We start from the raw sequence: 13540 nt of genomic DNA on the forward strand, positions 1-13540 counted from the left end.
CTGTAAGAATTATGTTTCTAGACTTCTCTAGCGTCTTCAACACCATCCAACCTATGCTCCTTAGGGACAAGCTGACAGAGATGGGAGTAGATTCATACCTGGTGGCATGGATCGTGGACTATCTTACACACAGACCTCAGTATGCACGTCTTGGGAACTGCAGGTCTGACATTGTGGTCAGCAACACAGGAGCGCCGCAGGGGACTGTACTTTCTCTGGTCCTGTTCAGCCTATATACATCGGACTTCCAATACAACTCGGAGTCCTGCCACATGCAAAAGTTCGCTGACGACACTGCTATCGTGGGCTGCATCAGGAATAGGCAGGAAGAGGAGTATAGGAACCTAATCAAAGACTTTGTTAAATGGTGTGACTCAAACCACCTACAATTGAACACCAGCAAAACCAAGGAGCTGGTGGTGGATTTTAGGAGGACCAGGCCCCTCATGGACCCCGTGATCATCAGAGGTGACTGTGTGCAGAGGGTGCAAACCTATAAATACCTGGGAGTGCAGCTGGATGATAAATTGGACTGGACTGCCAATACTGATGCTCTGTGTAAGAAAGGACAGAGTCGACTATACTTCCTTAGAAGGCTGGCTTCCTTCAACATCTGCAATAAGATGCTGCAGATGTTCTATCAGACAGTTGTGGTGAGCGCCCTCTTCTACGCAGTGGTGTGCTGGGGAAGCAGCATAAAGAAGAGGGACGCCTCATGCCTGGACAAACTGGTGAGGAAGGCAGGCTCTATTGTAGGCACGGAGCTGGACAGTTTGACATCTGTGGCAGAGCGACAGGCACTGAGCAGGCTCCTGTCAATAATGGAGAATCCACTGCATCCACTGAACAGTATCATCTCCAGACAGAGGAGCAGCTTCAGCGACAGACTGCTGTCAATGTCCTGCTACACTGTCAGACTGAGGAGATCGTTCCTCCCCCACACTATGCAACTCTTCAGTTCCACCCGGGGGGTAAATGTTAAAATTATACAAAGTTATTGTCTGTCTGTATACCTGCGTTATTATCACTCTTTAATTTAATATTGTTCTTTATCAGTATGCTGCTGCTGGAGTATGTGAATTTCCCCTTGGGATTAATAAAGTATCTATCTATCTATCTATCTATCTATCTATCTATCTATCTATCTATCTATCTATCTATCTATCTATCTATCTATCTATCTATCTATCTATCTATCTATCTATCTATCTATCTATCTATCTATCTATCTATCTATCTAAAGGACACCAGCAATGGTCTTGTGCTCTACTTCCGCAGTATTATGTTGGGACTCCTATGGAATGACTTGGGATTGATATTTTTGGGTTGTTTGCCTGGTCAGAACATGGCAATTGTTATGTCCTACTTGCCCTAGATTAGTTTACAAAATGACCAGAAGCCTATGCTCTGCCAGGCCAGGAAGCAGAGATTATTAGTGAGGCTCTTCTGGAAGGGTTCTTCAGCAGGTTTGGAATTCCTCCAGGAGTTACATTCAGATATAGGCAGCAACTTTGAGTCCAGGATATTCAAGGTATTATGTCAAAAGCTACTTAAAACCCGCAAAATGCCTATGCTACAACAGAATTATGGGCTGGTCAAACATTTTAACAGGCCCTTGACTGTGCTATTGCCTTTGACAACAGCCCACAATTAACAAAACTAGGATGATCAGCTTCCCCTGGTCCAGTTGGCTTACTGGACTGCTGTACAGGAGTCAGTGAGCTGCAGCCCAGCTCTTTTAATGCTAGGGTGTGAGGTGTGAACACCCCCGAACTAATGTACAGGACACAACCCAATACTTACTCTGCAACAGCTAGCCCAAAGTATGTTTGTAGATTCCAAGACTGAATTGACACAGCATACTCTTTTGCAAAGAGTACACCTACAGGCTGCACAAGTGAGGAAAATGCGGAATTACAGTCTTAAATCACAGGGACGATGTTTTCAACCAGAGGAGCAAGTCTGGGTGTTCAGCCAATACCGTAAAAAGGTCACTGCACTAAGTAAGATATGCTATGGGTTGGGCCTGGCCAGGTATTAGACCAGTTGGAGGAACTGGTCTGTAGAATATAGCTAACTTTCAATGGTTAGAAAATCTTTCTCCACAGAGATAGACTGACACCATACACAGAGCTGCTGTATCATTTACCTCACCAGTGGTTCAATTTCCTAAATGAATTCCCTTAAGGTGTCAGAAAAAAGGTTCCAACAACAGCCAACATGGCAACAAGCAATGGGGTTCAAAAACCATTCAGGGTGAGACAGACCCCCCCAGACAGATTATGTGTGTTCCATTATCTATCTATCTATCTTTAGAATGTAATCTTAAAAGGTTTCCTAAACTGAAATCTTACAGGTTTTCTAAAAGTCTACATCAATTAGTAAATTACTGTTCTCATTTAGTGCACTCACAATATATCATTTCAAACCATCTTTAAAAATAGTATTGATTTATTTTAATATCCTATGTCTTTTTTTATTCCAGTTACCACATAAATGTGGGGAAAAATTGTGTTCATAGACTAGTGTCAAAGATATACTGTAAGTGCCTATTTATGAAAATATAATAAATGGGACTCTTGTTCAATTCAATTCAACTTATATTTGTACTGTATAGCGATCTTCACAGAGTGCAACCTCACAGTACGACATGTTAACTTATAAACTGCATTTCAGTGTAAAATCCATCCACCTTATCGAAATCGGATTTCGTTAACAAGTGTTGTTTATCACTTTGATTTCAGTAGGCACAATGAAGCCATTTCTTAAATGGACATTGCGCAAGTCGATCCATTTATTAACACATAACGCATGCATAATCGGCGGGACGCGAGCGGGAGGTGGAGTATTTTCCTTGTAATAAAACGAGTCTTCGACAATGAAAAGCTTTCTTTTAAAAAGAAAACAATGTCATTATAATAACAAGCTTTGGATGCTGTAGATTGTAAAACTTCGGCCACGAACGGGGCAGAATACATACATGTGCCACCCAAGGGAAAACAAAAAGAGTAACAGTATGTACGACTTTTTTTTATTGGTGGGCAATACACGGGTTTAGGTTATCTTATCAATAAAAGGCTCAGCTACCTTAATGACTACTCTTCAGTGCTGCCTGCTTCTTTAAATGACGTTTGAATGATACTGTTTTTCTCCGCCTTCTTCCTCTATTTTATTTTATTTTTTCCTCTCCGCACCACCCACTTCACGTGCCTGGTCACTTAGAAGATGGCTTGACAGCGTTCCGCTTTTTTTTTCTCCCCGATTGTATTGGAAGTCAGATTGTTACATCCGTATTTTTAATGACATTTATTTGTGTGATTTTACACATTTGGCCAACAGGTCGACTGAATATATTGAACCATAGGCTTAATTTCTTTTTTTTCCTTTAACGTTCGACCCCCACCTCCCTTTCCCCAAGTGGGATGGTGGCGAAACAGGGTGCCAGAGAATTTTATCCTTACTTACTGCATCCCTGAGTTATAAATATGGCCCAGCAGCAGATGCCAAGCTCACAGAAGGCCCTCATGCTGGAGGTTAAGTCCCTGCAGGAGGAACCCGTGGAAGGTTTCCGGATCACTTTGGTGGAGGAGTCCGATCTTTACAACTGGGAAGTGGCGATCTTTGGGCCCCCTAATACATTATATGAGGGAGGATACTTCAAGGTAAGGAACATCGGGGGTTAGAGTGTAACAGGTAGAGATTTGTCAAGAAATATATACATATTTATTATTGTAAGAGTTTCATCATAACGTAATGGAAAATACCGTGAAAGAATTCCTGCTTATGAAAGTGGCTATTTTGTATTTGTTTACAAACAAACGTCAAGAGTTGAATACTGCATGGAAAGTCCCAATTGCATAGTCAAGTGTACAGAAATTGTCCTATATTTAAATGCCACTAAAGTCTCCTAAAATAGTTAGTTTAAAGATAGATTAATTCACTTTAAAAGAATATTGTACAGTGAACATAGCAAGATAGGCCTACATGAAAGACATATTAAGGTAAGGCATACGAATTGCTAGCAATTTTGTTACAGTGGTTTTAAAAATGAAGGAAGACCTGGAAGATGAAATAACAGTGATGCGATACCACTGACTTGTGTGTAATGAATTTTTGTTGAAATCTGTGCAATTGGGTGATGCAGTCGCCAAGTAGTTAGTGCTGTTGCCGCACAGCTCCAAAAAAGTGGGTTCAAATACTATTGGGTTCAAATACTATCCAAACAGAAAAAAAACCCCTCTTTGTTAGTTACTGTAAAAGAAGCATTGTGAGCTGTGACAGTATAATTCCTGAAATCGCCACGTAGTGTTCCTTGTGTTGTGGGTACAAATCACGTGGTTTTGGTTTTTTTTGATGAGAAGGGGATAGTCCATAACAAATTCATTGAAAAGAGACAGTCAACCAGCAATGCAATTCATAAGTGCTAAAAATGTCACAAGATTCTGTTAGAAGGAATTTGTAATTCTGAAAATTGGCACATCTCATACGCCTACCATGGGCTAGTCTGGTCACAATACTCACCCATGATTTGTGCCATCAAAATGTATGTTATTGTAAAAAAAGAAATTGGATTGACATGTTCATATTTTTATATTAGCAAGTTTGTGATTGTGTTGTATTTTCTATTTGAGGTTTGCTATTTAAATTAATGCTTATGCGTCATAGTACCAAATAAGTCACAGTGACTTATTTAATCCCATGTCTGAGTGAGATTGCCATTCCTCTTTCATTGTTGCTGTATGTTTAAAAGTAATAATGACCTTTGTCCTCCTGAAATATTTTTCCCTTTGAACCTTAACTTTTGCTTTTATTACAGAAAAGGTATGCACATTTCACAAAGGAAATTAAATGAAAAAATGCTAAATATGAAATATTTTAGGGTGTTTATTTTATAAAGGTAATTTATGAGTAAATAATGATATAATTTGTTTGACAATCACTGAAAGCGAAATGTATGTTATCCAGGATAGTAGTGCTATATACGTTTGAGAACACACTGTTAGAAAGAGCAAAATAAAAAAAATTCATACAAACAACTGATCGTCTAATCATTTATTTAACAGGTTACCTAGTTATGTAAAAATTTGCAGTATATAACACCCCTGCTAACTAAATACAGTTAAACCTCGATTAACCGTGAGTCTCCATTGGCCTCCAGGGCAAAAAAAAAAACCATTGCGCACGCCAGTGCCCACCTATTACTGTAGTACTATTGCCTTGCAGTGCACTGTGAGCTTTGCACATTGGAACAACTTTCCTTTGTTTTAGCGCATGGTGTTTTCTTCCCCGGCACCACTGTGTCAGTTACGTATACTATACATTGTTATGGCCAATAAATGTATGTGTGTGGTGTTGAAATTGTCACCAAAATTGAAATTATTAAACATTTATAAAATGGCAAAAATGTTTCAAGTATTGCTTCAATTTACGCAGTAGGAAGAACAGTGAATGATTTAATGCATGATGCTGACAAAATTAAAAAATGTGTTGAAAATGGAAACCACTGACGGTAATGTTATTTTGTATTAATGTTAATGTTCTTCTGTATTATAATTTTGTTTTTAAATTTTGTTATATTATGTTTTGTTAATATATTGTGATGTGCAGGCAGCTTGTGATGCGCTGTGCAGGAGCAGAAAGGGTGGAATGAGTGATGTAAGTGTTAAGACTGGGTGAAAGGCTTCTGTTGTGTGAGGGATGGACATGCCTCTTAGGAGATGAGTGACAGGAGAAGCTAGGAGAAAAAGGAAGGTGCGGCGGAAGGAAGTTTTGAGTAGAGAGTCGGGAGAAAATCAGTAGGAGTGTTTGCGATATAGAGAAAAAAGGTATGTAAATGGCATGAGATAAACTGATTGGTAGGGAAAGCTTTCTTTTATTGTTTTGGAGGTGTGCTCTGTAACCCAGATAACAGCGTATAAGACAGGACACTATCTGTTACAGAACAAAGACTCCAAGTAAAACAGAAAAAAACTACAGTACCTCTGAGTTGTATTTGCTTATCACACTGGTTGTTACAATATTGTATGAATTAATTTTGTTAAAACTATATTATACAGGGTGAGCCAAAAAAGAAGTGCCACATTTCAAACGTTTATTCTACAAAAATGCTAAATAAAATAAATTTCATTACGACACAAGAAAGGGCATACAAATAGATTTTTTTCACTGTGTTTTACAAATGATGTCTTCAAGGTAGTGGCCATTAGTAGCAATAATGTTCGAGACGATTTCTGAATGTTCACATGACTCGTTCGGCCATTTCAAGGGGAATAGCAGCAACTTTGTAGCAAATAGCGTCTTTGAGGGCTTCAGGGTTTTGAGGTTGGTGTGTGTATATATACCTTCAACTTGAGATAGCCCCAAAAGAAGAAATCGCACAGAGCAAGATCACTGTGCAGGGGTCTCTGATAATGTTCACGAGGGTTGGTTTCAGCCCAATCGTGAATGTTTTGCTTACTTAGGCAACCATTTAAATGGAAATGTGCCTTGTCACTGCACATGACGATAGCATCTCGATGAACAGTTTGCAGGATGTTCGTGCACAACTCTCTGCGGCTCTCCTAGTCTCTCTGTGAGTTCCTGCAATACAATCATTTTGTATGGTGTAGTAAGTAAGAGTCCAAGACATCTTAAAGGATTGGGGCAGCCACCCGTATAATGTTTTTCCCGGCTGCAAAATGTTGAAATAAGTAGCAAGATGTGCATAGAATAGAGTCCAAAACAGAACTGATTACAACAGACAAAGATGGAGGCTTTAAATGCCTGTAGAGGAACTGACGTCACTAAAAGGACTGGAACCAGAAGTGATGTCATCTGGACTGGAAGTGACATCAGCAAAGGGGCCGGCTCCAGAAGTGGATTTCCTGGGAAAGGTGTGTAGGGAACTGAGAAAGACAGTCAGTGCACTCTGCCACCCCCTGGTTGGATGTTTTATTACAATTACTCAGACCCTTTAGCTGCCTCCTACTCTCCCGTGTGTGACAATGGATGGAAACTAAGGTCCTCATGCAAACTCCTCCTCAAAGACATGTTGGAAATGCCTAAGGCAGAAGCATGTTTGTGCGCTGAACATCTAGGAGACTTCAAAATTGATGCCTTTACATCTTAGATGTTTTCAGGCGTTTGTACGGTCCGAGGACGACCTGGAGATTTTCTGTTCAATGTTGTATCTGTCTGTTTAAATTTAGCCACTCACTGAAGAATTGTTTTCTGATTTGGGAGTTCTCCATTAGGAGGAATGATGAAGTGTGTTTGGAAGGTCTTGTTGCATAGTGATGATGGGTTCATGTTTTTGAAGAATGCTTTGACAGCAAAAGTACGGTATGCACCACACCAAGTCATGTTGCCGAATGAAAACTACAAGGGATCGCCTATCAAAGGACCCCCACCCCAACCCACTCAGCTGCCTCTGCCTTCCTTGCACAATGATCTTGAGAAATGTGGTACTTCATTTTGGCTCACCCTGTATTTTGTTAATATGGTTTTATTTTGTAAATACAAATGACTATTTGCTAAACTAATCTACTGTAAATCATTTTTAAAGTTGCTATTCTGTTATCTGTCTTTTCTCTATCTGTCACTGCCTCAGTTCCGACCCCTGACAGATGATTGAAGATTTACTGTATATTACACATAATATACACAGAGGTGGAAAAAGCACTAAAATTGTACTAAAGTAGAAGTTTACTATGTAGAAAGAAAATTTACTTAAAAGTTTCTTACATGGAAACTACTCATGTAAAAATAAATAAGTGCGCTTGGAAAAAATTGCTCAAGTAAAAGTGCAGTTTAGTTATTCTAGATAAAAGAATAACTTAATAGATATCCTCAAATGTCCATGTTTTGCAGTGGAAAGTATGAAGAGAATATACAGTCCCCTCCATAATGTTTGGGACAAAGATGCTTTTCCTTGATTTACCGTTCTGGTTCACAATTTAAAATTGCAAATCAAACAGTTCGGACATGATCAAAGTGCACATTGAGGACTTTAAGAGTAATTGGTTTTAAGGTTATTCACGCCATGTATAAATTACAACACTTTTTATTTATAGTTACCCCATTTGCAGTCCACCGTAATGTTTGTGACAGTTGACATTGCAGGTGTTGGTGATTATGCAAGTGTGTTTCATTGCTTCATTAGTGCAGGCATAAGATATCTAGGCTTGCTTCTACATACAGACTACCTTTGGAGTGTGTAGTTGAGGACAAGAGCTGGGCCAATGAAAGTCAAAAAAAGTCACTATGAGGCTGAAAAACAAGAACAAAACCATTAGAACCATTAGAAAAACATTGGGATTACCTGAATCAGCTGCCTGAAATATCACAAAGAGAAAAGAACACTCAGGTGAGCTCAGTAATCGCAAAGGGACTGGTAGGCCAAGGAAGACCTCCTCATTATGGTAAAGAAAAAGCCCCAAACACCAGTCTGACAGATCAGAAACAGTCTTCAGGAAGCAGATGTGTATGTGTTAGAGACTACTATCCACAGAACACTTCATGAACAGAAGTATAGATGCTATACTGCAAAATGCAAACCACAAGTTAGTCACAAAAACAGGATGGGCAGGTTATAATTTGCAAAAAAATACAAGATAAAGATTAACCTGTGATGGGAAAAGCAAAGTGTTGAGATGAAAAGGAGATCAAGTTCCAAAGCATACCACCTCATCTGTTGAACATGGTGGTATGAACATTATGGCTTGAGCATGTATGGCTTCCACAGGAACTGAGACTCTTATCTTCATTGATGACTGTGGTGTACAGAAACATCTTATCTGCTCAAGTTTCAGTAAATGCCTCCAAGCTCATTGGATAGTTCTTCATCCTACGACAAGATAATGATTCCAAACATACTGCTAAGGCAACACAGGAGTTTTTCAAAGCTAAAAATAGAAAATTCTTGAATGGCCATACCAGTCACCACATTTAAATCCAATTGAGCATGCCTTATATTTGCTGAAAAGAAAACGTAAGGGGCCAAGCACTAGAAACAGGCAAGAGCTGAAGATGGGTGCATTAGTGGCTTGGCAGAAAAGATACTCTGCACCTGTCTACGAATTGCAGACTTCAAGCAGTCATTGCATGAAAGGGATGTGTAAGAAAGTAGTAAATATACCAAAAATTATGGTGCCCTGAAATGGGGGACCATGTATTAAAAGTGTTGCAATTTCTACATGTTGGGACCGAAATGTATGCAATGTGCACTTTAATCATGTCTGAATTTTTTGATCTGTAATTTTAAACTGTGGAGCAAAAGGGTAAATCAAGGAAAATTGTGTCTCTGTCCCAAACATTGTGGAGGGAACTGTACATAGTAATACAATATATTTTACTAGCCAACCCGCGGCGTACCATACGCCGCATAATCAGGCTGCTTTTTTAATGATTTTTAAGCACAGGGAAAAAAATTAACATTTGAAAAATCCGGAGGAGAGGGGAAGGACGCCCATTACGCCCCATCCGTCATGCTAGTCTGCTGATTTCTTGTTCAGTAACCTGTGAGTAGTGATGGGTAGAGTGAAGCCTCATGAAGCATCAACACGTTTGAAGCAATTGTGTCGGAAATCGTATCGAAGCTTCGAAGCATTTGACACTCACCTCTCTCGTGACACCTCCTGGCCATTTTCATTAACGTTACAGAAACTTATGATACACTTCAATGACGTCTGTTAAAAGTCGTATTGCTTTTATTTTTTTGTAGCTACAGACTGACAACGAAGAGAAGGGTTCGTCAGCAGCTTGTAGTGTGTGATGTCTAAAAAATATAAATATAACTAACGCCGACAGGCAGAATGCACTATACGATAGCAAGAGTTAAACAAAATAAGACGCCTCACCTCATGCATTCCCGGCTCTTTCAATTAGTATTTACTTTTGCACTGTATCATTATAATCGCTCCTGTTATTAGTATTATAATTAACCCTGGTCTTTTCTTGAGATCACATTTAATAGCCTTAAATGTTTTCTTTGGTCTGTCTTAATTAAAACGGAGTAGACAGAAAATAAAGGTTTATCCCTGTACTTTGCCATGATATAGGTAAGCACATTTGAGAAAGAAAATGTGAAATCCTTAAATCACAGATGTCATTATTCGATCAAGTATTAAAATCTGCAGTGCTTCGAAAGCTCGACACAGTGTCGAAACCTTAGTATCGAGCGGCCCATCACTACCTGTGAGTCACATAGAGTTTTCATTGTTGTTTGCGATTCTGGACGCTTTTCGCGTACTGAGTTGTTCCGGAGTCACAGTTGAGGAACAGTTTTTTAAAGTCTTTTAAGCACAGGAGAAAAAATGAACATGTGGCCCGGTGCATTCTTTAACTGCCTTGTGGTGCTGTAGTAGTACGGCTGCTTTGCAGTAAGGAGACAGTGGAAGATTGTGGGTTCGCTTCCCGGTTCCTCCCTGTGTGGATAGCAAATTATCCGCGACAAACAAACTGTTTTACATGCTGCAAACCAATCCGCGCCGCTTTTTCAATGTTTTTTAAGCAGAGGGAAAAAAATGAACATTTGCAAAATCCGTAACGCTGCTTTCAGTAAGTACAATGCACACGCGTTTAATTTGTCAGCCACTTTTTGCCAGCGGTCTTTTCTGGTTTGGGCCGCTTTTGCAGTGTTACCTCTTGTGTATATTATATCTTGAAATCCTTCGAGTTGCTAATTAACTAACTAACACCCACCCACTCAGCTTGTGTGAAAAAAATGCGCCCATTCTTTCATCATTTTGTTACAGCAATATACATTGTGTTTTCACTCAGCGCGGAGGCGCGCATTCATCTCGGATTATTACATCCTGCTAATGTGCTACACGACTGCGTTTGAAAAACTGACTTATCCCTGATGAGTTTCAATCATCGCACTCACAGTGTAGTGAGGGGCGTGGAAGTGTGGCTGAAACGGTTTCCGGGTAGACTCGTGCTTCGGCATTTCTCCCCTGTGCACTGTGTGAGCGAGTGAGGAGAGAGAGAGAAAGCCGGTACGTTAGAGTGAGCGAGAGCAGGCTCGAAGGCAATGTGTTCCTGTGGTATAGCGGGTCCATAGCTCCCCTTCAAAAGGCCATTTTTAATCAGGCAACTGACAGTAGTGGAGTCGGGCACAGAGAAGATCAGCTGCAGAGAGAGCGTCTCGACTGTTGCAGGGCCTGAAGCAGGTGAGACGCTAATGAAAAAGAGGCACAGGGCTTATTGGTTTTTAAAGACTGCTTCCTTCATTGTGTTTTAACTTCAGTTTTAAAGGATTGCGCGGCTCTCTCTTGCGCTGCCTGTGTGTGCATCTGTCTCTCTCTGGCGCTGCCTCTGTGTGTGTGCGTGGCTCTATCTCTCGCGCTGCCTGTGTGTGCCTCTGTCTCTCTCTTGCGTTGCCTCTGTGTGTGTGTGTGTGCCTGCCTCTGTCTCTCTGGCGCTGCCTCTGTGTGTGCCTCTGTCTCTACTGGCGCTGCCTGTGTGTGTGCGGCTCTCTCTCTCGTGCTGCCTGTGTGTGAACCAAGGTTCCACTGAGGTTGACTAATGAAAAGTCAACATGGCTCAGAGCTGCAAGTGGACTGTGGCACAGACAAACAGAAATGACGGCATGTTTTCCGAGGCGTCGCGTCTGAGTTGGTGGCCGTGGCTGTGATTTTTTTTGTCGTATCCAATGGTCTAAGAGTTGGTGCGTGCGCCATTGGAATCTTACTTTTCGGTGGTTTAGTGACTCCATGCCCCTTCCGGCGTGCTTTCCATGGGTGGCTACTTGTCTCCCGGCTTAGTGAATTATATATATAGATTTTTCAAAACACTTTTTAAATGTTTGTATATGCTCACATAAAAACAGGATTGGTGTACAGTAATCCCTCCTCCATCGCGGGGGTTGCGTTCCAGAGCCATCCGCGAAATAAGAAAATCCGCGAAGTAGAAACCATATGTTTATATGGTTATTTTTATATTGTCATGCTTGGGTCACAGATTTGCGCAGAAACACAGGAGGTTGTAGAGAGACAGGAACGTTATTCAAACACTGCAAACAAACATTTGTCTCTTTTTCAAAAGTTTAAACTGTGCTCCATGACAAGACAGAGATGACAGTTCTGTCTCACAATTAAAAGAATGCAAACATATCTTCCTCTTCAAAGGAGTGCGTGTCAGGAGCACAGAATGTCACATAGATAGAGAAAACAATCTCTAGCAAACAAATCAATAGGGCTGTTTGGATTTTAAGTATGCGAAGCACCGCGGCACAAAGCTGTTGAAGGCGGCAGCTCACACCCCCTCCGTCAGGAGCAGAGAGAGAGAGAGAGAGAGACAGAGTTTGTTTTTCAGTCAAAAATCAATACGTGCCCTTCGAGCTTTTAAGTATGTGAAGCATCGTGCAGCATGTCGTTTCAGGAAGCAGCTGCAGAAAAGATAGCAACGTGAAGATAATCTTTTAGCATTTTTAGACAAGCGTCCGTATCGTCTAGGTGTGCGAACAGCCCCCCTGCTCAATCCCCATACGTCAGGATCACAGATAGTCAGCGCAAGAGAGAGAGAAAAGTAAGCTGGGTAGCTTCTCAGCCATCTGCCAATAGCGTCCCTTGTATGAAATCAACTGGGCAAACGAACTGAGGAAGCATGTACCAGAAATTAAAAGACCCATTGTCCGCAGAAATCCGCGAACCAGCAAAAAATCCGCGATATATATTTAAATATGCTTACATATAAAATCCGCGATGGAGTGAAGCCGCGAAAGGCGAAGCGCGATATAGTGAGGGATCACTGTACTATACTTTATGGCAATTAAATTTCAAACCGATTTAGTCATTTATTCTATACTCGCAAAATACCCGCGCTTCACAGCGGCGAAGTACTGCTTTAAAATTTTAAATAATAAACTGAGGGAAAATGTAACAATAATTATTTGTTAAGGATCTCTTTGTATACCACGTTGTCAGTTTGCCACTCCGGCTGTAATATGACCAAGCTGTGCGCTGAGCTTACTCTTGAGCATGCAACGTATAGTTGGCCATGTGAAAAGCAATCTTGCCTCAAATCAGTGCCAACCTTTTGTAGGGCCTGTCCCTGAGACTTATTAATTGTCATTGTGAAGCAGAGCCTTACTGGAAATTGGAGGCGTTTGAATTGAAATGGGAGATCAGAGGGTATAACGGGGATGCAAGGAATAAAAACTCTCTCCCCTGAGCCACCGTCAGTAAAAATAGTTGCCTCAATTAGGTTCTTTTGCAAGCATGTGACCTGAAGTCTCGTACCATTACAAAGTTTTGGTGGCTGTAAGTTTCTCAGTAACATTTTGAAGGATGGGGCACCAATAATTAGATTATGCTCAGGAGTGCCTGGAGGATTCAGAGTGTGGACCGAGCTCTAGGCTATGGACGTATATATGTACGTAAGTAGGATTCAGTTAGCGTTGGGAATCCGCGTACCAAATTTCTTGAAGATGGGCCCATTAAGTAACAAAGACCGTTGGAAAGTTCAATATGGCGGCCGACAGTGGTGTCATACCACCGAAATAAGTACGTACATCAGTTTCGGTTAGCGCAGGGAAGCCGCCTACCAAATTTCGTGAAGA

At 40.8% G+C, this 13540-nt stretch overlaps 1 protein-coding gene across 2 annotated transcripts in view; it reads left to right on the top strand.

The window, feature by feature from the left end:
* Positions 1-3161: 3161 nt before the first annotated feature.
* LOC114654540 (ubiquitin-conjugating enzyme E2 R2) overlaps positions 3162-13540 on the top strand; it is a 189009-nt gene continuing 178630 nt past the window's right edge. For both annotated transcript variants that reach the window (XM_028805153.2, XM_051930155.1), the window contains exon 1: positions 3162-3662. In XM_028805153.2, the coding sequence (XP_028660986.2) occupies positions 3486-3662 (177 nt within the window). In that variant the 5' untranslated portion in view covers positions 3162-3485. The remainder of the gene's footprint in view (positions 3663-13540) is intronic.

The sequence above is a fragment of the Erpetoichthys calabaricus genome, chromosome 7 (assembly GCF_900747795.2).
Source record: "Erpetoichthys calabaricus chromosome 7, fErpCal1.3, whole genome shotgun sequence".
NCBI lineage: Eukaryota > Metazoa > Chordata > Cladistia > Polypteriformes > Polypteridae > Erpetoichthys > Erpetoichthys calabaricus.